We start from the raw sequence: 26,299 nt of genomic DNA on the forward strand, positions 1-26,299 counted from the left end.
GAAAAATGATATAATTACTTAAACAGAACAAACAAAAATAAGGTGGAAAGAAATTTAGGAAAATTCATGATGTTAACTTTTAGTATACACACACATACACATAGAGTAAAATAATCAAGGTTACATAAGTTGTTACTCTGGACAAGCTGATTACAAACTTCAAGTAGCTATAGATCAAGGGGTAAATGGATAATGGAACTGGGACAGCAATAAAAGATATTTGTGATGGTCTTACAGATGGTTGAATTGTTTCTTTGAGCCCCTTTCTACTTCTTGTTGGCTTCTGCACTTATTATGTATATTTATTGTCCTTACAGACTGTGTGTCTATATGTGTTTGTCTGTGTGTGTGTGTGTGTGTGTGTGTGTGTGTGTGTGTATACACACTTTACCCAGTCACATGGGGCTGGCTAAAGCATCACAGCAGACCATGTAGCTATGAAGAGTAGTTACTCACTCTGCTGTGGTCTGTGGTCATCAAGACAAGAGACGACAGGAAAGGGTGGGGTCCCAACATCCTCTTCAAGGGGAAACCCTCAATACTTTAATTTACCTTCGCTCAGACCCACTTCCTAAAGGTCCTACCACTTTAAAGTACTGCCAAAGACTGGCAACAACATATATATATATATATATATACACACACACAAATGCATACAAATACACACACACACAAATGCATACAAATGTTATAATATGCTAAAATAAAATTTTAACTAGTATAAATATAAATTCAAAACTGAATCTAAATATCAGCTGAATGCTATTTATGTATTCATATTATAAATAAAATATGGATATAACAGCACATAACTACTTAGTAAATACCAAATGAAGTCTTCATATATAAAAGGTACTACAGGATGATTTTGTTGTAAAAAAGATTCTGTGCAAAGACAGTGTGAATAGATTGTGAGACAAGAGGTAACAGAGCAGAACTAGTTGCTTGAATGTTCCCAAGATAACCATGTCTGGACATGAGCCAACCCTAAGAATGTGGCCCTTAAAGTATCCTTTATGGTACTGATTGATGTATTGTGAGATACAGCTGGAGCAGTGAACCATGTTGTACCAGTTTTTCAAGACTGCTTTGTACAACAATCTAGCTAGATGATCTGCACCTGGTTTCATTGTCTGGGTCCCGCGTTTCAGACAGCATGCCCTGGTTGCAACAAGGATGATCCTAGCTACCAGCCCTCCCCAATCTTACCATTTGAGTCTGCAACTCTGATACTCAAAATTAGTTCCTTCAGTAGAGATACACCACATCTCTCTCTACAGCTTACTGTTAGAAATAGCAACACACAGTGTTCACGTATGAAGAAAAGGGCTAAGCTGTATTCATATCTTAAAATTTGTCCTTGGAACTGGTATGTGGGCTCATGCCTATGATCTCAGCATTTGGAAGGTTGAGCCAAAAAGGTCACTGAATGTCTGAGGCCAGCCTGGCTACATAGTGGGTTCCAAACAAGACTGGGCTACAATGTGAGAACCTGCCTCAAAATAATTTGAGTATAGTATTATCTAGAATATTTTCAATCACAGTCTATTAGTTAAATTAACTGAAAAAATCCATTAGCTGCTTACACTTTGTGCCCTTCTTTTTCTATCAAATCTATCATCTGTCTATTCATGTTTAAATATGTATATATATGCTTTTATGTATATTTGTGGTTGGTGTGTTTACATGTATGTTCTTACCTAAATTTGGGAATTGTTCAGGGCTCTTTACAAAACCATGAGAATTTTGGCTCTTACATGGAATAAGTTGAACTTGTCTAAATGAAACCTATCTTTATAGTCTTCTGCCTTTCTCACAGATTAAAAAGAAACTCAAATAACCAGTCTCTGAATTTTAATATATTCAGGCACTCTAATTTTACAATTGTATCGCTCTTATTGGTTTGTCATTGCTGTTTTTGGAGGCTGGGTTTCAGTTTTGCTAGTATGTTTCAGTTTGGTTTGGTTTGGTTTGGTTTGGTTTGGTTTGATTTGGTTTGGTTTGGTTTGGTTTGGTTTTGCCACTGTGACAAAATGCTTGAGAAAATTTAGAGTAGGGTAAGTTTATGATGGCTCACAGAGTTGAGAGTTCGGTCCACCATCACTTTACCCAGTCACATGGGGCTGGCTAAAGCATCACAGCAGACCATGTAGCTATGAAGAGTAGTTACTCACTCTGCTGTGGTCTGTGGTCATCAAGACAAGAGACGACAGGAAAGGGTGGGGTCCCAACATCCTCTTCAAGGGGAAACCCTCAATACTTTAATTTACCTTCGCTCAGACCCACTTCCTAAAGGTCCTACCACTTTAAAGTACTGCCAAAGACTGGCAACAACACCCTTATAATATGAGCCTTCAAAAACTTTTAAGTCACACAGCATAACAGTTATTCAAGGTGGTAATGAACTTTTGACACAAGCAATCCTTCCATCTCAGCTGTGCCCAATGGTTGGGATGACAGCCAGACATAACCACACCCAGATGATATCACTAATCCTTTCTCTAAAGTTCATGCTACAGAATTGGCAAATAAAGTTGTATCCAAAATATTCCCCATGGTGACTGGATATGCTATACATTGTGAAATAATTGCTATAGCTAATTTATTGACTCTATCTTTTGCCAGGTAGAGTTATCTCTGTGTGTGTTTAGATGCATCCATTTTTGTATAGCGATGACACTTAAGAGCTACTATCCTAGTGAATTTAATGTAAATGATTTTGAATAGTAAAATTACAGAATTTTCTTCTCTTTGTAAAAAAGCTAATCTCATAGAAGCAGAGAGCAGGACAGCAGGTACCAGGGTTGTGAAAAGGGGAAATGTTTGCTAGGGACTAGAGTTGATTCAGAGGTACAAATATAGTCATACCACAGTTTCTAAAGGTGCTGATTACATTTCTTTGAAAAGCCAATAATCTTAGTTGTAACATACCTTTTGGCCAATTTCCCTTTTTTTCACAATTCTTCCTTTCAGTACAGTTCCTTATACTGTTAATGGTGGCCATCTTTATGGGAATGATCTATGTTCCTCTTTATCCCTGTCTCCAAGGTTTTTAGATATATGGGAACCTGTTTAATCACTTTCTTCTCCTTTCCTATAAAGAACACTTTTTTTTTCTTAAAGTTGCTTCTTTATGTTTTTTAAATGAAGATAAATTTTTCACACTGTAGGAACTCTCTTATTTAAGTATTATGCATAGGTTTTCAATTAACTTTCATTTTCAACGCCTTTCATTTCTGATGCCGAAGTTGCCACATAGCACAAACATTGCATTTGCTCACAGGAAGGTATCCTGGGGAAAGAATCCTCTTACTCTATATTTTCTAAAAACGTTGAACATCATTTTTATAAACTCTGAGCCAATATTAAGATTTTTTAATCTTCATTGTTGGAAAATGTCCTATATTTTTAGCTTGTAATAAAATGTTTGTTTTTGTAAAAGGCATGACTCATGTGCAGAAAAATCTCATTTGTTTGTGTTATTCCCTTTCTTTGTTTTGTATACTCTAGCAACATTAAGTAATTAGTCAAACTCTACAAAGTTGTTGGTGCATATTTCAGTTACAGTGAATGTAAAATGTCCTGTGACCAAACCCTGGACAGAAAAATGAACAGACTGACATATATTTTACATAATGTAGTATAAATATACAGATGAACTAAATAGAATATCCTGTGTTCACTACAAGTTTACAATTGAAAGTTACGATAACTGATGAGAATTGGTTTGACTTTATTCTCGGCTTCCTCCCCCACAGCCACCTTGTAAAGTCTCCGAACCGAAACAGCAACAACAACCCAAAACTGTGTAGCTGATTATCTTCAGTTACTGGCATGGTCAAAGCCTTTGATTGGTTGGAAGAATGGCATTAAGCTTCTGTTAAGAAAATTGGCTTACACACAAAAAAAGCAGTGTTTTTTTTTTTTTCCAGTTCTCAACTCCGTTGTCAAGTATTCTTAAACCAGATATGATTTAGGACTGAGGAGGAGGGGAGAGGCTGTTAGTATAATACACCTACTTAAAATATTTCTCAAATCACAATGGATAGCAATTTAGAAATGATTTAAGACTGAATAATAGCGACTTTGAGGGTTCCTTCCCTGGTTTCTTTCCTTTGTCTTCTTCATGAGGTATGCAAAGACTTTTAAAGGCCAGCACACAATGGAAGCAGTGTACTATGTGGGGAGATCCTGAGCTTTAAAGTCAGGTACGACCTGGGGTGAAACTGAATCGGCCACAACTAGCCACCTGCCTGGACTTTAGTCAAGCTTCAGAACCCACTTGACTTGTCTATAAAACTTGCATATTAAAATACCTATTTCACAAGTTAGTTAATGATTATATGTGATGACACAGGTAAAAATCTTCAAGCTGAAACTGATACGTAGTTGGGGCCCAGTAAATGCTCTTTAAAAATTTCTTTCCCCAGATGTGCTGGAAAAAGAGACTTTTAATAACTAAAACTGAGAAATGTCTTGTTTGAGAAAGCTGTGAAAGTATTTATATTTTAAAATTAAATATTCTCTGAGCAGTGAGTAGCCACTTATGAGAATTTTAAAAAATTGGCCCAGTCGTCTAGCTACTAACAATTTAGTAGAAGAAAGATTAAATATATATATATATATTTAATATATTTTAAATATATATTTAATATATAAATATATATTTAATATATAAATATTAAATATATATATATATATATATACACTTATAAGACATAGAGTCCTCTTCGAAGACTATTTGTATCAATTCTTTAAGAATTTCATACAAGGAATTTTAAGATTTTTACCCTATAAGTCTCACCTAACCTCCCTACTCCCTACCAATTCTCTGTTCTCTCTTTCTCTTTCTTTTACCCAGACTCCAGTTTGCACTGCCTATATATCATGGGTGTAGGATAAGCCTCTAGAGCAAGATTTTCAACCTGTGGGAATTGGTTGAGGGACCCTTTGCCATTGAGTAACCCTTTCACAGGGGTCACTTAAGACCCTTGGAAAACACAAATATTCCATTACTATTCATAAGAGTAGGAAAATTACAGTTATAAAGTAGCAATGAAATAATTTTATGGTCGGGGGTCACCACAACATGAGGAACTGTATTAAAGGGTCACAGCATTAGGAAGGTTGAGAACCACTGCTGTAGAGCATTGGTCATCTATGAGGAGGCACCCCCTTAAAGAAAGCTGATGATCCCTCCCCCTGCCCCCATCAACTATAAATAGCTCCTCAGCTAAGCATTGGGGCTTTCAAGCCCCACTTCCATGCAGGAATGTTGACTGGTTTTATTTCATGCAGGCAACCACAGGTGCTGTGAGTTCATGAGTTCAGTGGTCATCTTGTGTCCTGAAGACATTTTGTGCTGGCCATCCCTGAACTCTAGCTTTTACAGTCTTCCTACTGTATTCTCTGAGAGAGGTCCCTGAGCTCTGACGGGAGTGATAGAGATGTCCCATTTGTGGCTGAGTACTCCACTGACATTTATTCTTTACATTTTGGCTGTTTGTGAGTTTCTCCATTTACCACCATCCACTCACATAGAATCTTCTCTGGAATAAATTATAAATTACTATTTGAACCATCATGCTGTCATTAAATATTGTAGGTCTTTAGAGATCTTCTATAAACAAGTTTATTTAAAAACTTGGCATTTGCAATTAGGTCATGTGTGTGTGTGTTTTACCCCCATCACCTATTTTTGGCTTGGTACTAATACCGGATCTTTTGTTTCTTGGGAATACATTCATACATGGAATATAACTTTGCCTTTAAGCGTGAGCTCAACTTAATTTGTGCTATAATTCTAGGTACAATGAAGGAAAATTAGGTGTCTGGCAGTTATTGCTAATAAATGTATAAGCATTTTCATGGAAAATTTGGGAATTGGTAATGTATTGAATTGAAATGAAAGCTTGTTTAGAGGTTCCACCAGGGGGAGGACAGGTACTCATATACCCTGGGAAAGAATGCTCCTCCTCTGTAAGAGAAGGTTGTTTTCTTCAACCAAGCATGAAGCCTTGGGTGAGACACACACTGAGTGGTAAGGTTGAAAGGAGACACCAACCTAGCCAGCCAGATTAGCTGAGTCAACTTTGGTGATGAACAGGGCGAAAGATGTTGCAACCAGATCACCCTTCCATCTCAGAATATATACACTTAATCAAGTAAACACACTAGAGAAATAGCACTTCCTAATGAGCATGTTAGGAAATAGCCACTTGGCTATAGAGTTTGCTACTTAAACTTCAATGAGAAATGCTTTAAAGACAGGTAAAAAAATATCAACAAAGATATATTTCTGGGTATAATGTATTCCTTTCTCTGTTCTGTTTCTTTTTCTATTGCACTTTTTCCTCAATATCTTATTAGCTACTGATCTATGTGATAAGAAAGTACTGAGGCTTAGAATTCTGAGCCACAGTCAGGCATGTGGGTCCCACTTGTTCAGTGAAAGGAACAGAGACTGAAAAATATCAGAAAACAGCTGAATTATTGATGGTTTTACTGGACTGGATTCCAAGAATATAATGATCAAGTTCTATTATTCTAGTTTTTCTCTGGCTTTCATTAGCATCATCATTAGTTATTTTTAGTAATCTATATTTACTGGTCAGGAAGCAATCTTAGAGAGATTTTTGCTGTTTTTATGATAGAGGAAAAATGGTTTGCCTAGTAATTTTATTAGCTTTAAGTCAAATGCCTTTCAAAAATGATATGTAAGATACATCTTTAGGCATTGAGAATATTCTTTACATGCCCATTTTATAGATTATTTTCTTCCAAAACATATTTATCAGGAATATTTACAGACATTTTACCTAGATCCAGTGATATTTATGAGCAATAGCTTATATTTGCCTTTGTTAACTATATTCATTTTACAATTCAAAATAAGATTTCAATTCAAAATATGATTGTGTATCATCTGTCTTTCTGCAATAATCTTGAGTCCACACAGCATTTACCCTGATGTAAAATCTACCTCAAGTTTAGATTACACATATACTATATTCACCAGAGGCATTCTTATGTAGAATATAGACAATTTTTTTTCTGAAAGAAAAGGAAGGATTTATTTGCAACATTACAACAAATATCTGTGTACCTGTGGACAATTCAAATTGCACAAAAGAAAGACAATCTCTCAATGACTTAATACTTTCTAATCTTTTCTTAACTTTTTGGGTCATCCCATTTCATATTACTTATGACTCGTTTGTGCAGAATTGCTCAACTCTATGTGAGCTTTTGTTTGATGTTTAATACAAAAATTGTAGTACAGTTACACAATGGAATACTACTCAGCAATTAAAAACAAGAAAATCATGAATTTTTCAGGCAAATGGTGGGAACTAGAAAAGATCATCCTGAGTGAGGTATCCCAGAAGCAGAAAGACACACATGGAATATACTCACTTATAAGTGGATATTAGACATATAATATAGGATAAACATACTAAAATCTGTACACCTAAAGAAGCTAAGTAAGAAAGAGGACCATGGGTAAGATGATCAATCCTCACTAAGAAAGGCAAATGGGATGGACATCAGAACAAACAGAAACTGTAATTAATAAAAAAAATAAGTATGTATTGAAAAATTATATGTTTTCATAATTAGTATACATCTATTTCAAGTCCTCAAATAATGAGTCTACCTACACCAAAAAAAAATCAATGTAGAAGTGTAAATTTGTGCTACTTAAATATACATAAAAAACTTTTTTTTTTTTGCACACTGAGACTTGATTGGATGGGTCAAGACATTTTCCAGTTGATCAGAGTTTGATTTGTAGAATACATATGGTGAAAAAAGAAGCTGACTCCAGAAAGCTGTGGTTTGTCCTTCACACACTTGTCAAAGCACATAAAACATCCCCACATATACATACACACTTACAATAAATAAGTAAAAAAAATAAAATTTTTAAAAAAGGAAAAAGAAAAATAAAACAGACTATCTTAGATATGTATGTAGTGATACAACTCCAAATTCCTCCTCTTTCCTAGACAGTACTGGTTGTAAGCAACAAATTTTTCTAATATTGAATATGTAAGGGTTGTTATATTCCTCATTTCATAGAAAAGTAAGTAAGCTCAAGAATGACACTTTTTAATGACACTTTTTAGCGTCATTCTTTGGTAACAAAATCAGATTTTGAATATAGGTCCATTTGAATTCAAATTCTGTGTACTTTTGCTCACACAAGACCCATTTCAGAAAAGAAATTGGAGAAGGTATATTTTAATGTCCTCTGAGCTTGAAAATAGCAAAATTGCTTCAATAATTCATAGCATCCGAATCCACTTGGAAGAGTAGTATATTATATATAATAATATATCACATATTGTAACCTAAATTTTTATTTACTTTTACTGATATATATTAAATCATCATACCATTTTTAATCATACCTCTTTCAAATGCTGTTTTTACCATTATGGTCCCAGGGATGCTGTTTTTAAGAGTAGAGAAACGCAGTAAGTTTCCTTAATTTGGGAATCTAAGGTCCATTCTATGTGAGGAAACTAATGTCTGGTGTTATAAATCTGACGAAGAACAGACCTATTACTACTATTTTGCTAATTTGACGTAGTATCAAACTGCCTTCTAAATTCATGTGTCTGTACCCGTAGATTAGTGCAATTTTCAGTCCTCCTCAGAGAAGTGTCTTTGTGCAGTGGGCAGGAGTTACCATTGAAACTCACAACCGGTCAAAGTAGAAAGGGTACTCAGCCATAAATGGGACATTTATGTCACATTGCCTACCCCCAGGGCTCAGTAAATATTTTAGAAGAATGAAGCAGAAAAAAATTGTAAGGGCCAGATGTTACAAAGGACTGGAGCAAAACAGCATCATCTGATATGCTAGGACCACTATACCCATGCGCTCACATCAACTGTGATTATCTGCACAAGACCTGTACAAAAGCAAACCAGTCAGCATTCCTGCATGGAGGAGGAGGGGCTGGAAACCTCTACCCCTCCTTGAACTATTAACAGTTGATGGGTCAGTTTTCTTTTATGGTGTGCCCTTAGTAAATGGGCCATGCTCTAGTGCAGTGGTTCTCAGCCTACAGGTCACAACTCCTGTGAGGGTGCATATAAGATATCTATTTACATTAGGATTCATAACTAACAAAATTACAGTTATGAAGTAGCAATGAAACTATGTTATGGTTGGGGGGCCACCATAACATCAAGAGCTGTATTAAAGGGCCGCAACGTTAAGAAACTTGAGAACCACCACTGTAGTGGATGGCCCCACACAGCTATGAATATATAGGCAGCATAAAATTGACTCAGTGGGCTATAAGAAAAAGTTTCAACAATTTGGAAGATCCTGCTTCATATCAGATAAATGAGTTATGTATTATGGTTAATTAATTTTTTGTGTGTGCCAAGAAGCTAATTGCAATTGATACCTGCAGAGAAAGAGAAAATCAGTTTCTTCCACTAGAGTGTCAATGGGTGTATCAACCACATTCAAGAGCAGGCCCCAAAACCATGAGTAGATAACTAAAACAAAACAGAGTCCATATTTTTTTTGTTTTGATTTTTTTCCCTTACTGCATTATTATTTTATTGTTTTGACTTTTTTGTGTTGCTTTGTTTTTGTTTTGTTTTAAGAGAGAGGGAAGAGTGAGGGAGGAACAGGGAGGGAAAGAAAGAACATGAAGTTGTATGGGAGGAAGGTGGGAAAGCTCTGAGAGGAGTTGAAGGAAAGAAAAGAATATGATCAAAATATATGTATAAACTTTTTAATTAAAAATGTGCATGTGCATTTATTTGTATATGCGTGTGGAAGCCAGAGGTCAAAAGCCAGATCAAAGACAAGTGTCTACCTCAGTTGCTCTCCACCTTACTTTGATACAGAGTCCTTCACTGAACCTGGAGCTCACTGAATCAACTAAACTGACTGGCTAGCAAAGCGCAAGACTACCCTCCCCCCACACACACTTCATCTCTCCAATGGTGGGATTGGAGTCATGCATTATGGGGTCTACTTTTACGGGGGTTCTGGGCATCAAACTTAGATCTTTAATGCTTGCATAATATGCACTTTACTGACAGAGCCATCTCCCCAGCCACATATGGTAATCTAAAATTTTATTTAGATAGTAGCTTTTACTGATATATATTAAATTTTCATACCAATTTTAATCATACCTCTTTTAAAAATAAGTTTTCTAATATCTATTTTTATTACAGAGGCAGTTAAAGGCAGATGCCAAAAAAGCTATTGGAAGGCTTCAGCTGCGTACTTTGAAACAAGGAGACAAGGTACTTTTATTACTTTTAAAGCAATACTACCAAACCATTGTTTAAACCAAATGCCCTTCTCCAATTTTCATTTTGTTGCCATTTATATATCTCATTGAATATTAAAATTCTATTCAACCTACAATTAGACTACATAATGGCTCCCAACTGTACCTATATACTAATCACTGGCACATGTGAATGTCACATTTTATGCTAGAGAGAAATTGCAGATATGGAAAGTTTGAGAATGAGATCATCCAGGATTATTTAGACAAGTTCTAAACATGATCTGAATCCTTATAAGCTGAAGTGAGGAGGTTTGACCACCATACATAGCAACGTTGCAACAGAATAAAGAAATGTGAAATTATTCAAAGAAAAGCCCATGAAACAGGGAATGCAGGATTTCTCTATAAGCTAGAAAAAGTAATTTCAGGTATGTTCCTTGAAGTTCAAAGAAGGATCTGCCAACACCTCGGTTACTTCTTGACCTCCACAAAAAATAATAAGCCATGCTACTGAAAGCTACTAAGCGGTACAATAGCAATGATATGAAAATAATTGTGTTTCAGTACAACTTTGAAGGTTCATTTTAGATTTTTGGCAATTGAAAGTGCATTGAAAAGACATAACAAAAAACCACAAGGACTTAGAGCAGTAAGGTTTTTATAACACCATCAGAAGCATTAGGTTCTCAGATATAAATATTCAAAATATATACAAGATATATATATATGTGTGTGTGTGTGTGTGTGTGTGTGTGTGTGTGTGTGTGTTAAAATTTGCACAACACCAATAAAAGAAATTATAGGAGCTGGAGGTTACAGCTCAGTGGTAATATTCAGTGAAGGTAGCACCCTTGCAGTTTTGAGTTAAAGCATACGCATGGAGAAAAAAAAATCTAAGAAAATCTAAAGAAATGGAGATACGTATCATGTTTGTGGATGAAAAAAATTCATTGTTACATGTCAGTTCATCTTAAGCTATCCTATGGTTTAGATACAGGTTCCACAAAATTTTTCATGAGATAGTATTAGAAAAGCTCAAGTATAATCAAAACTTTTTTGATGAAGAAGAACTATAGAAGTTGAATGTCACTGCGCTAGAAGTGCTGGGACCTGGGATAAATAAATAATAAAATAAATAATATAGACTAAAGTCTCATGCAGTAGCCAGCTTTATTCTGGGAACTAGACAGTTTATATTCTGAGAGTTAAGAATGATCAGATGAGTAAAGTTTTCATGTTTGCAAGCTGTATACAATCACAAGGAAAAACCATACATGGCAAAAACACGTTTTCTATAGAGTCATATAAATATTTAATTGAACAACATCAGCAAGCAATAATGAGTAATCGGAAATAAACTTACTCCTATCTGCTACACCTGGGAGGAGCATGGAAACACATTCCAAGAACAATTCTGTATTTTGAAGAATCTGAGGTCACCACTCTTGTCTTGTTTTTTTGGAGTGTTCTCATAAGCACTCAGAGTTCTTGCATTCCTGGGTTGTGTTGGACAGTGCTGATACATGCTTTCAATTCCATCACACACACACACCCCCCCCAAAAAAAAAACCTGAGGTAAAAGGATTGCAAATTCAAGTTCAACCTGGGCTACATCTGGTCTCAATATAGGGGATGAGGGATAAAAAAAGAACAACTTCGGATAGTAATTCACATACTCCCAGTTTTCAGAATTATTTTAAGGCTGTATCTGTGGGGGTGTAGAGATGCTAGACCAATAAATAAATGAATACTATAGAATTCAGAAATGGAACAACAGACACATGACCAATTTATTTTTTAGGAAGATACAAAGGCATTAAGGCAAGAACTTTATGCTAAAACACTATGACCAGAAGCAACTTGGGGGGGGGGGGTAAAGTGTTTACTTCAGTTTGCAGTTCTATGTGACAGTCCATCACTGAGAGAAGTCAAGGCAGCAACTCAAATAAGACAGGAACCTAGAGGCAGAAACTGATGCAGAGGTCAAGGAGGAACACTACTTACTGGCTTGTTTTCTCATGGCTTGCTCAACATGTTTTCTTATAATGCTCATGACTACCACTGTGATACCACCCACAGTGAGCTGTGCTCTCCTATATCAACCATCAATCAAGGAAGTGCACCACTGAAAGAATCTACCCAGGAGGGTATCGAAGTAGATGCTGAGACTCATAGCTAAACTTTGGGCAGAGTTCAGGGAATCTTAGGAAAGAAGGGGGAGATAGTAAGACCTGGAGAGGACAGGAGCTCCACAAGGAGAGCAACAGATCCAAAAAAATCTGGGCACAAGGGTCTTTCCTGAGACTTATACTCCCACCAAGGACCATGCATGGAGAGGACCTACTACCCCTGCTCAGAGGAAGCCCATAGGCTGCTCAGTCTCCAAGAGGGTTCCCTAGTAAGGGGAACAGGGGCTGTCTCTGACGTGAACTCAGTGGCAGGCTCTTTGATCACCTACCCATGGGGGGTACAGCCTTGCCAGGCTGCAGAGGAAGACAATGCAGCCAGTCCTGATGAGACATGATAGGCTAGGGTCAGATGGAAGTAGAGGAGGTCCTCCCCCGCCAGTGGACTAAGGAAAAGGCATAGTGGGAGAAGAGAGAGGGAGAGTGGGACTGGGAAGAGATGAGGTAGGGGGATACAGCCATGATACAAAGTGAATAAATTGTAATAAATAATAAATCAATGGGGAAAAAAGTACACTTCAGGCCAATCTGGTGAGAGCAATTTCTCATTTGAGATTTTTTTTTCCAAAATGACTCTTGTGTCAAGTTGGTTAAAAAACAACTAGCCAGCATAGTATCCGTTTTTTTAAATACCTTCATTCTCTATTCAGTGTAAAAATTAACTAAAAAACATTATAGGCCTAAATATAAAATCCATAGCTGTCAATTCTTTACAAGTCTTTGGAAAAAATAATGCATGATGTGGAATACAATAATAGTTTTAATAGTAATAGTTTTTGTGCATGACACCAAAAACAAGTCCACAGAGAAAATGTGAATTTTGGTTTTCAAAGTTTGAGAATGTCTGTTCTTCAGGGGCTGGTAAGATTGCTTAAGGGTACTGGTTACTCTTTCGGAGCACCCAGGTTGAATTTTTGATACTCATATGGTGGCTCACAACCATATGTAATTCCAGTTTCAGAGGATCTTATGCCCTCTCCTGGATTCTGTAGGCACCAGACATGTACTTGGTGCACAGACATACAGGAAGGTACATACATACAAAGTAAAATAACATGAAAATTAAAATCATCTTTATTCTTTCTGGACATGGTAGAGCACATCCTTTTAACCCTAGAACTTGGGAGGCATAGGCATCTCTGAGTGTGAGGCCAATCTGGTCTACACAACAAATTCCCAGACAGCCAGGACTATGTAGTGAGACCATGTATCAACTAAACAAACAAATATATCTCTGTTATTTCAAAGACAGTTTTTAAAGAAGGAATACACAAGATTCAGTCTTGAAGGAAATATTTTCAAATCACATATTTATTAGACAACTACACTTAGAATATAAAGAATTCTTGACTCAATAACAATAGGAGCAGCCAAATAAAAATATAGATGCAAACGTGTGATATGAAAACAGAGAAGAGGTTATGGGGGAGGGGTATAAAGATGCAAGATGGGTCAGGGAGATGGTAGAGAATATGGAAAGAGGAGAATCAACAACAACAACAAAATTTAAAATTCCACATTGACAGGGCTGAAGAGATGACTCAGTGGCTAAAGGCACTGGCTGCTCTTCTAGAGGACCTGTTCAATTTCCAGCATGTACCTGGTGACTCACAATCATCTCTAACTCCAGTCCCAATGGTCCAATGCCCTCTTCTGGCCTCTGCAGGCACTGTATGCACATGGTGTATAAACATACACACAGGCATTCATACACAAAAAATAAAAACAAGTAACAGAAAATATAAATGCCATAATGAAACCTAATACACTATGTGCTAATTACTTTGAATGAACATGGGCTGACAACATTGTTCAGAGTTCAAGATCATTTGCTGCTCTTACAGAAGTCCTGGGTTCAGTTCCGAGTGCCCACTTGGTAGCTAACAGCAATAACAATATTTCATAAATATTAATCAATACAGTCAGGATGATAAATAGACGTTTTGTCAAAGGAACATATGGCTGAGAAGTGTACGAAAGGATACTCAATATCACTGGTCATTAGAGAAATAGAAAGTTAGAGCCACATGTGATACCAGTACACACTCATTATACTGGCTAAAAGTAATAACAACTGGAAAAGCCAAGACCTGGTAAATATGTAAGGCCTCCAGAATTCTTATGTGTCTTCTGGCGACAGTGCTAAATGATCATGACCACCCTGCAAAACAGATTAGCAATTCCTTATGAAGTTAAAAATACTTACCATATTAGATGTTCACTGTGAAGGAGGGAAACCCCTATATTCCCATTAAATTCCTAAACATAGTTATTAGAAATTGTCTAAACTGGAAAGAATCCAAACTCCTATCACCGGGTGAGTAGATATACTTTGGAATAGTTATATCATGAAATAAAATTTAATAATAAAAGGATAATAGGGTCCTGCTGCTACCTACAGATAACATATTTGAATGTCAAAAGCCTCATGATTAGTGAAGAAAGTGAGACTCAAAAGCTAGATAGTACATGACTCAATTTACACGGCATTACTTTAAAAAGATATAGGAATTGAAAATAAATCAGTGATGGGCAGAGTTTGGGAATGAGAAAAAGGCTTAGTTATTAAGGGGATATGGGTGAATTTTTTGGCATAATGTCAGTATTCTATACCTTGATTGTGGTGGGGATTAGACTACTAGATAGTGTTTCAGAACATAAAGAACTAAATGAATGAATTTTACTCTATGTATATTATACCTTTTTAAGAGAAAACATAACCGTAAACTTATGGACAGCTTTCTATGAATTCTAAACTCAAGAAAAAGAGTTGAAGTCACTACTTAATGTTTTACTTTGTCCCTTCTCCATTTTATTAACTTCATTACTTTACCTCCTCAAAGGGTCAATAAATTTAAAGCACCCATTGAAACTTTACAGCTGTATATTCATTAATAAGAAATTTGGCCATCTATAGGTATTTCTAGGTATTCAATGCATATACTGGCTAGCTCTGAAGTTTAACTTACTTTTCCATGTTTGAGTAAATAACTATTTCTTCATAGGAAATTGGCCCTGATGGAGACAGCTGTGCTGTGTGTATTGAGCTCTATAAACCAAATGATTTGGTGCGCATCCTAACCTGCAAGTAAGTTTCATCTTCTTTCATATCTGTAAAGATAACTTCTACAAAATTAGCATGACAAAGGAAAGGTGTTTTGAATGCTTCCAAATTGATATAGCACTAAATTGAATTACAGTTTCCAAAACCCAGTACAATTTGTTCTCAACAGTTTGTTTCCTCTACAGAAAACTGAAAAACCTACTAAGTAGAATGTGTGTGTGTGTGTGTGTGTGTGTGTGTAGTATTTGATGATTTTAAATTCATTCTACCACTCCTATTGAGAAAAATTTAAAATCAACTTAGTGCCCTATTTTGAAGTCTTTGCTGTTTAGGTGTTTTTAGAAAAAAATTACTCCTCTCAGGAAGGTTATTTATTCTTAACATGTAGCCTATCAACTAATAAATAGTGATATTCTTGGAGCACATTTCATTGCCTAAAGTATCAGTAATGTGTTGTACTCAGTACTATATCATTCTGTTACTGAGAAGGATGATTTCATTTTAGAGCTAGGGAACTGAGATTTTTAATATTGTAACATTTGAAATATCAACCAACAGATTTAAGTCAGGTAGTATTAGCCATTTTCAAGTTATGAACACTAAAAATAGCTTTTTGAAACGAGAGTAATGGGGCTTCTATATTTAAGAACTCTATATTATGAAATCTCCAAAATCTATTCTTGCAGCTCCTTTATAAAGGGCATGTTTACAAGGGGAAAAAGACATGCATGCAAAGGCTAAGTGTAATCTGTGTGTGTGTGTGTGTGTGTGTGTGTGTGTGTGTGTGTGAGAGAGAGAGAGAGAGAGAGAGAGAGAGAGAGATTGCTGTTTCACATCTAATAGCTACATTATCTTTTTTTCTAACATATATTTTCTTCTTCATTAGTCATATTTTCCATAAGACATGTGTGGACCCATGGCTTTTAGAACACAGGACTTGCCCCATGTGCAAGTGTGACATTCTCAAAGCTCTGGGAATTGAGGTAAACATTGCTATATTCTTCCTATGAAAGAACTTCAGCAGTGTGGTATTGATATGTCTGAAAATTCCTGAAAATATTATCCTTATCTCTCTGGGTAGGTGTTGTGAAAATCATAGTTTATACCTAAAAGAGACATATTTCTTTCATAGACAAAGGGAGATTCTTACCATCTTGGGCATAATCATTTTCCTTTTTCTCCAAGTTAGAACTAACTACAAAAACTTGCTATCTTCTTTTATGTTTTATCTGTCATTATTACCTAGTTACAAAATTTATCATTAGGTAACTATGATAGTCTAAGAAAGCATAATAAAATTTTAATTTGTATTTGGTAAATGAAAACACTTATCTTCAAGATACAATAAATGTCAACTCAATGAAATCTTTTTAACTTAACACAAATATTTAGGTGAGAGCAATTCACGGTTCTTTTTTGGGACAGAATAATATATACTAACGTATAATGAGTGCTGACTTTGTACCAGCCATTGTACCCCATTGGTAGAACCAATTTCTACCCCAGCTACTATGAATGGTCCAGCAAGAGATTTTTGTGATCATGAAAATGGATTAGAGATTTATGAGGCTAAGAAATATTGTTCTGAGTTATCATCAATGAAAACATACTCATATCAATGTACTATGGATGTGTTAATTTGTTCAAAGGTGGATCTTGAAGATGGATCGGTGTCCTTACAAGTTCCTGTTTCTAATGAAGCATCTAATACTGCCTCTCCCCATGAAGAGGACAATCGCAGTGAGACTGCATCATCTGGATACGCTTCAGTACAGGGAGTGGATGAGCCACCTCTGGATGAACACGTGCAATCAGCAAGTAAGCACAGTACTGAAGGGGAGTGAGCTCATCACAAGTAATCCAGTGTGTACCACATATCTGGCCATGTGTTCTCGCCTTTTAATAGTAGTTCCACTTATCCATTATGCCATTTTGAGTTTTTTTTTTCCTACTTAAAATGGCTCAATAAAAGACGCATTCCTGCCATAAAGTATATGCATATTCAAAGAGTGTATATATATATATTAGGAATATATATATATATATATATTCCTAAAATAGATTATATGCAGGAGGTATTGGGATTATTCACAAAGGAAGATTTTGTTGGAAAGCTGCTCTCTGGACCATTTAAACGTTGGCTCATTAACTTCTTACTAAGTCAAAAGAGAAGCTTTAAACATTAAAAGATATTGTTTATTACATATAAAACAGAACATAGGATAAATTAATCCTGAAATAATAGAAGAATTTGGTTTACTAAACCTAGAATTATGCCTATTTTCTCTGGAATCCATTTTGCAGATAGGAAACTAGGTTTAACAATGGTATGTGCTGCCACCTGTTGACATTTTCAGGACATGAATAAATTGATAGAAGTTAAGATTAAACATATTGCTATTGGAATTCAATAAATGCTAGAGAGGACTGAAGAAAGGGGAACCCTCCTCCATTGCTGGTGGGAATGTAAACTTGTACAACCACTTTGGAAATCAATCTGGCGCTTTCTCAGACAATTAGGAGTAGTGCTTCCTTAAGATCCAGTTATACCACTCCTAGGCAAATATCCAAAATATATTCAAGTACACAACAAGGGCATTTGCTCAACCATGTTCTTAGAAGCTTTATTCGTAATAGCCAGAATCTTGAAACAACCCATATGTCCCTCAACAAAAGAATGGATACAGAAATTATGGTACATTTACACAATGGAATACTACTCAGCAATTAAAAACAAGGAAATCATGAAATTTGCAGGCAAATGGTGGGAACTAGAAAAGATCATGCTGAGTGAGGTATTCCAGAAAAAGAAAGACACACACGGTATATACTCACTTATAAGTGGATATTAGACATATACTATAGGATAAACCTACTAAAATCTGTACACCTAAAGAAACTAAGCAAGAAGGAGGACCCTGGGTAAGATGCTTAATCCTCACTCAGAAAATCAAATGGGATAGACATCAGAAGTGGGAGAAAACGGAATAGGACAGGAACCTACCACAGAGGGCCTTTCAGATTTTACCCAGCAGGGTTATCAAAGCATATGTTGAGACTCATAGCCAAACTTTGGGCAGAGTGCAGGGAATCTTATGAAGAAAGGGGGAGATAGAAAGACTGAGAGGGAACAGGAGCGCCACAAGGAGAGTAATAGAACCAAAAAATCTAGGCCCAGGGGTCTTTTATAAGACTGATACTCCAACCAAGGACCATGCATGCACATAACCTAGAACCCCTTCTCAGATGTAGCCTATGGCAGCTTGGTGTCCAAGTGGGTTCCCTTATAAGGGGAACAGAAGCTTTCTCTTACATGAACTCAGTGGCTGGCTCTTTGATCACTTCCCCCTCATGGGGGAACAGCCTTGCCAGGCCACAGAGGAAGACAATGCAGCCAGTCCTGATGAGACCTGATAGGTTAGGGTCAGAGGGAAGGGGAAGAGGACCTCCCCTAATAGTGGACTTGGGGAAGTATATGGGACGAGATGAGGGAGAGAGCATGGGATTGGGAGGGAATGAGGAAGGGGGCTACAGATTGGATACAAAATGAGTAAACTCTAATTAAAAATAAATAAATAAATTTTAAAAAGAAACTAAGATTAAACTTATTGCTTTTGGAATTCATGTGAATTATTGTTACACTTTAGCAATTTTACATGAATGGAGAAATTTAGAGGAATTTTTAGACTTACTTCTAAGAAATATCAAATCTCCATATAAATTATTATTCCTTTCTCTAACCTCAATACCCTTTTCAAAAATATAAATTATTAATGGTATGTGGGGGGAGGAATCAAAAAAGAACTTAAGATGGTCAAAGTTTTTTTCCCCATTTCTCAATATTTATTTAGCCAAGGGAAATGAGAACCTATGCCCCCACAAAAACTAGTATGAGTATTCTCAACAAAATTTTCCTAATAAGACCAAAGTAGAAAAGACTCATCTGTTAATTGACAAACGAATAAACAAAATTTGGTGTATGTGTATAACAGAAGGTGTCAGGTGTGGTGGCAAATATCTTTAATCCCCAGCAGTTGGGAGGCAGAGGCAGGCTGATCTCTGTGAATTCAAAGCCAGCCTGGTCTACAATTTTGAGTTCCAGGATAGCCAGAGCAACACAGTAAGACCTTGTCTCAAAACAAAACAACAACAACAACAAAAAAGATAACCAAAAAGGAATAATGTGCAAAGTTTGGTAACCCATGTCTGTAATCATAGCACTTGGGAGACAGAGGTAGAAGGAATGCCATAAGTTTGAGTACAGCCTGGGCTATACAGTAAGTCCTGTGTCACTAAATAAGGGGGGAAATCCAGCAAGATGCTTTTCCTTAAATTTAATCCCAGCATGCACCTGATAGAAGGAGAGAACTGACTCTCTGAGGTTTTTTGTTTTTGTTTTTGTTTTTTTTTACCTAAAGGCGTACACACACACACACACACACACACTCACACATACAAAGACACACCATAAATAAATTACCATTACAGGCAGGTAGCAGATTCATGGTTCCTAGAGTTGAGGGATGAGGATAAAAAATAAGAGATTTTTTTTTTTTCTGGGAGAGACAGAAATGTTCTAAAATTAGGTAGGGGCTGAAGAGATGACTCAATGTTTAAGAGTTCTCATTGCTCTTGCATAGAATCTGAGTTTGGTTTTTAGCATCCCTATAAGGATTCATAACCATCCGTAACATCAGTTCCGGGGCATCATATAGCTTATTCTAACCTCTGAGGGCACTATATACATACATGTAGCCAAAACATTCATATGCAAAAGCTAAACAATTCTAAAAAATGTTTTTTTCAAAATAAAATTAGATTGTGGTGATGTTTACAAATTCTGTGTTTATGACAAAAGACATTGAACTGTGTACTTAATTTTCTTTTTTGAATTGTTGGGCATGGAAATCAGAGCCTCTTGCATACCACCACTCAGCTACATCCCCAGTTGAATTATACAATTAAAAGAATAAATGTTGTTGGATGTGAACTACATTTCCAAAATTATATTACCAAAAATTATATCTGCCTACCTTCAAAGAAACCAGAGAGCTCGGAATGTGCTTTTTAAGGATTTGTGCAGTTTTTGTCTTTTTTGAGGCAGGGTCTCATGCAGCCCAGCCTGGCCTAACATTCCTGATCCTCTCTCCTGGCAGCTCTGGTTTTCTTGGTTTGAAAGTTTTTCCTAAATCTTTACTTTGAAGTAACCTCATTTCAGTGTAAAAGTGGAAGAAACTAATTACCACAATAGTTTCTGAACATTTCAGCTTCTTGTGACATAAACTTTTGCCCTCTGTGGACTTATCAGCATCATAGATAACATATCTGAAGATGTCATGAGTCACATAACTATGTAAAAGCAAACTTCATATTTCTTGAAATCTAATTTCCATACATTTATTTTAGTACACTCTTAGGAATCTTAATTATCTGTGGATTGTTATACCTGTAATACTGAATCATTGTTCCTTTGTCATTATTATTTTGTGTTCCCCTAATAGTGTGGTAATAGAATTCGATGAAGACAAAAGATAATTTTAATTTGTGCTAGTTTTTTATATAAAACTCTATCCTATTTAATTATGTTCAGTTCTTGTAGGGGTTGCTTAGGAGGGTGGAGAAGCCGAAAAGACTGTACAGGTTATCTGAATGGCAAATGAACTAATGACCCATGTTCCTCTTGCATGCTTATGTGGTTGAATGGTGGTAACATCCACATTGAGGCCTTAAGGATTCTTCTCCCCTAGATTCCCTCTTTCCTGTTGGTGCAATGTATTTTCTCAGTTCTGCTGCAGTTTGGGTTCCTTGCTTTTCTCTATGCCGTATTTCCACTCTTCATTTCAAAGTCTAAAACTGACTCTCTTTCGAAGGACTCTCTGACTCTTTGAGAGGCCTTTATTGAACTTGAATATCCGCAGCCACAAATTTCTATTAATGCATTTAGGGAACTATATTGTAGCATACAGTCTTTTGATCCTCTAAAGCATCTTATATTAACCTGTTTTCTATTCAGCACTTCCTAAGAGAGGTAACTTTGTGTTCACTAAATGACCACTTAGATCATATTCAATTTTGTCTGTGATTGCATATTGCTGGGTTTGGGGATCTTTCATATTTGTCACTGATAATTACAGTGACGCTTGATTTTTATAACATTGCAAATGCATAATTACTTCATCTATGCAGCACATCATTGGTATCAGTTTTGTTAGAATAGGAGTATTCAATGTTAACTACATATCTAATTTCCTGGAAAACTTGTTGGCTTGGATTTTGAGTGGGGCCTGAGAATTTGTATCTCTAACAAATCTCCTGGTGGTACTGACACTTCTGGTACAGGGACTACACTGAGAGTACATCTAGTAAGTCCCTTGGCTCTCAATCTGGTTGTATGTCAGAATCACATGGAGAGATTTCAAAATCAAAACATGGCATATAAACAACACTTTAGAGCAATTAAATCAGAATCAGTGAGGGATGGGGCCTAATTAGAGGTGGTTTTTATTTTATTTTTGAAATGCCTTCACATTGGCTGAGAAAATAAATTACACTAATGGTACAGAGAATGACTATCTACTCCCTTTCCTAGCTTCTGCAAATGTGAACATCTTACCTAACCCTGTACTTGAATGGAACCTAGGAAATGGCCTGATGAAATATTAAGTACAGACCTTGTTCAGCTTTACCAGCTGGCCGGCGCATGTCCCTTTTCTGTCTCAAGATTCCACACTTCATGTAATTGTATGTCCCCTTGATCTCCAGTCTATGACAATTCCTTAATATTTGCCTTTCACGATATTGATACTTTTGAAGATTACTTTTGTGCTGCTTCTGATAACTAAATCACTGTCCATTTCTGGTAAGAATGCCAGAGAAGTGAAGCTGTACCCCAATCAGCAGCATATATTATGAGGCACACAATGTTCTCATTACAAATGATCTCAGCTTTGTTCACTTGGTTAAGGGTTCTGTCTGCAAATTATTCTCTTTAAAGTTGCTATTTTCCATTTGTAATTATTAAATATCTCTTTGATAGATGCTTGGAAACTATGCATGCATATTATTTCTCATGGCTCCTTTATTGGCCAACTTTTGTAATAATTGATGCTTCCTGTTATAATTATTATTGACGCAGTCACTACATAGTGATTTTCTATTTCTGTCATTCTTTCTTCCCACACATATTAATTTTCAAATGTAAGGAAGAGACATTCCTTTTATATTTTATTCAGTTATTTATAGTAAGATGAGATCACAGATACTTCTTTAATTCTTTGTTAGTTTATGATTGGTCCATTGCTCATAAAGGCCCTGATTCTGTCTTTAGAAATTTGATTAAGTTGGGTTATTTATTCTTTGACTTCCTTATTTTCTGAAAACCATAGCATGTTTTCAGTCTTACATTGACTTTTCTTCCCCCTTTAAGGGACCGTGTAATAAATATTTAGTGTTTGAAGACCACATATGTTTCTGTTGCATATTCTTTTTTTGTATCTCTTTGGGAAGGTGTTAGTTTCCCTTGATAAAAGAAATTTAAATGGGAAAATCACTCTTTATTGTGGCTTTGGCTCTGTGAGATATAGTTTACTGACATCTAGGCTAGAATCTAGGTTAACCTTACATACTCGTGGTTTCAGAATGTGTCATTTCTTCAAGAAGTCTTTTCTTAGAGATCGTTATTTCAAAAGCAAGATTTGGGCACTAGGCACACTTATCAGTGGGTGGTTATTACAGTTCTTTCAAAGAACAAAGCTGGGAGATATGTTTTTACTCACAGAGCTCCTAACAACTTCCTTTCTCTCTCCCTCACTTTCTTATCTGGAAGACATTGGGTTTCTATTGCTAGATGTATATGATTGCAGCTCCATACCACAGGGCTCATTCTAGACTGTCCTACTGGCCTTACTGGAATTCCTTTTAGTGGCAGTGAAAGGAGAAAGGGTTTCCTTATCCAAAATGTATTTACTCAACCTCTCTCTTCTAGAATAAACATAAAATACTTTCAGCTACTACTAGGCAATCCTTTTTTTTTTTTTTTTTTTTTAGCCATATGGTATGACGTTATTTAGGTGTTGTTATAGTCATCCTTAACCTTTTTACTTTTTAGGATGCTTATATTTTAGTTACTCTACAATTAGGGTCAAATAGCCCAAGTGATAATAATGTGCAGCCAGGTTTAAGAACTGTTACATTTAAAAAAATTAAAGAGCAACAGATATAACTTTTGCCTTTAATGAGTTTATACTCTAGGTAAAAGTAAGCATATATACGTGAATCAAAAAATAGGAACCATAAATTAATAATGTCCAAAGTGCCTTATGAGAAACAATAATAATAATAATAATAATAGTTATTATTATTATTATTATTATTATTATTATTATTATTATTATTATTATTGAGACAGGATCACATACTGTATAGTCTAAGACAGCCTGAAATTTCTATGTAGTTCAGGCTAGTCTTGAAGGCATAAGTATGCTTGTGCCTTACCCCATGAGTGCTATGAAAACAGGAGGGTACCCCACACTTATATTTTTAAAGTCATATAATACTAAGGAACAGACAGTTAGTATAATCATCAGAGTATGATGGCACTGAATAAGGAAGCCTTCTTGGACATGACTACAGAATTCTGCCTTGAAAGAGAAAGGTGGAATCATCCTAACGTTTTCACTTCTATTTCCAGATGAAAATCTACAGCTGGTAAACCATGAAGTAAATTCTGTGGCAGTGGATGTTGTTCCTCATGTTGACAACCCAACCTTTGAAGAAGATGAAACTCCTGATCAAGAGACTCCTGTTAGAGAAATTAAATCATAAAAATCTCTGTCAATAGAAAACTTGAACTGTTAGTTATGACAGGACTGCCAATCAGGGCCTAGTTTACTATTAATGAACTAGGTAAATTTAAAATAAGAATGATAACTGAAAGTGCTGAGATGACTAATATTATACTATAATTAAATAACTTAACATATTTAACCTAGTAACTTTTTCCACAAACTCACTATAACACTTTTCATAGGCAAGATTCCTCTTGATGATAGTGATAGCAACATTTTTAAACATTCAGAACTGTCTATAAGTAGTTGGGTTTTTCATTTATAACAACTTTCTTATAAAAATTTGTTGCTTCAAAAATGTGGTGTGGCTGTAATCACGTTATTTTATGATAGCATCATAATTAAACAATACTACTATTTTAGCTTGGGCTCTATGTGTCAGGGTTTGTCTCCAGGTGCTTATATTGATCTGGAATTTTAAAAAGCAATGAGAACTTAGACATTAAGTTGCTAGTACAAGATTAAAGCAAAATATTCATTTTAAACTTTCTTTTAAAAATTAAGCTGTCTATGTATTTCATGTGAGTGTTGAGCATAGTTTGTCAGAAAATACGGGTTGAATTTGTTAATCAGTATATTAGTGACACCACACAAGATTATAGATACAAAACTTTTCTAACAAAACTATTGTAAAATATGTCTCAAATTTGAAATTTTCAAAAGCACAGGATAGAAACTACCATAAGATTTGAAAATAGTAATAGCAGAGTAAATGATAGAAAATTGGTAACTGGTTACTATGCAGAATTCTTCTACAGAAAATATTCTGTAAAATTTGTCTGTGGAAAATATTTTCCAAACAAGGTTGACTTTGATTGTGAGTTTAAATTTGGCCTAAAGCCCTCTAATTACATTAAATTTTAAATTCTGTCCATATATCTCTAGTTTTGTGAATGTATTTTGTTGGTGTTTGAAAAAGAATTAAGGGAAGGGGGGAATTCCAGGTGCCTTAATATAAAGTTTGAAGCTTCAACCACCAAAGGTAAATAGAGCTATTAAAAATGCACTTTATTTCTATTTTGTATGGCTTGTCCATTAGTTTTGTTCCCAGTGCATATTCTCGTAGAATTTAAACAAAAATAGAACAGAAGTGTATTTTTGTTTGCTGAATATATAATGGATGGAACCATTGCATTCTTGTACACTGATTTGAAAATGCTGTAAATATGCCCCAATTTGTACTGATTCTCTTTAAATATAAAATGTAAATAAAGTATTCCAATAAAATATTGCATCTGGTGTTCAATTTAGCTATCATGTGGTAACTTCTGTATATAATGCACCTACTTTTGAGAGGAAATAATAGTTTAGTATAAATGGTCATTGATATAGTTCACCAATACAGATTAAACCACTAGTGTGATTTTTACATATGAACTTACTCAGAAAGGAAGGAGCTGACATTTTGATATCACTGAACAGACTGGATTAGTTTTAGATGTCAACAAAGTAAATAATAAAGTTGCCCAGTAGTAAAATGTAACTTAAAAAGATATTCATGTCAACCTAAGTTTATGTTACTCATTACATGAGAATCATTTCAGTATTTTAAAGCCTTCTTCTACTTTTCTCTTATAACTGTATGAATGATGGGATGTTGTTAATGAATCAGAATATATGTTGTCTTTTGTTAAACATTTTGAGAATACATAGATTCTTGGATCACCTCAGGACCATGATTATCAAAATCACTGTACAGGTTTTATGTGACAACATGCCTGCAGTGTGAATATTCCCTATATTTTTAAAGAGTTTAAGTTTTGTGGGGTTTTTTGTTTTTTTGTTTTGTTTTGTTTTGGTTTTTTTGTTTTGTTTTGTTTTTTTGAGACGGGATTTTTCTGTGTAGCTTTGGCGTTCCTGTACTTGCTTTGTAGACCAGACTGGCCTCCCTCTCAAACTCACAAAGATCCACCTGCCTCTGCCCCTCTG

General features: G+C 35.6%; 1 protein-coding gene across 2 annotated transcripts in view; it reads left to right on the forward strand.

Annotated features, from left to right (window-relative positions):
* Positions 1 to 25,616, forward strand: part of Rnf128 (ring finger protein 128) — a 131,635-nt gene extending 106,019 nt beyond the window's left edge. For both annotated transcript variants that reach the window (XM_055618390.1, XM_055618389.1), the window contains exons 3-7: positions 10,213 to 10,284; positions 15,466 to 15,548; positions 16,411 to 16,507; positions 17,174 to 17,342; positions 24,214 to 25,616. In XM_055618390.1, the coding sequence (XP_055474365.1) occupies positions 10,213 to 10,284; positions 15,466 to 15,548; positions 16,411 to 16,507; positions 17,174 to 17,342; positions 24,214 to 24,347 (555 nt within the window). In that variant the 3' untranslated portion in view covers positions 24,348 to 25,616. The remainder of the gene's footprint in view (positions 1 to 10,212; positions 10,285 to 15,465; positions 15,549 to 16,410; positions 16,508 to 17,173; positions 17,343 to 24,213) is intronic.
* Positions 25,617 to 26,299: the final 683 nt, after the last annotated feature.

Source organism: Psammomys obesus, unplaced genomic scaffold (assembly GCF_907164565.1).
Source record: "Psammomys obesus unplaced genomic scaffold, mPsaObe1.curated_primary_1811, whole genome shotgun sequence".
In the NCBI taxonomy this organism is placed as follows: domain Eukaryota; kingdom Metazoa; phylum Chordata; class Mammalia; order Rodentia; family Muridae; genus Psammomys; species Psammomys obesus.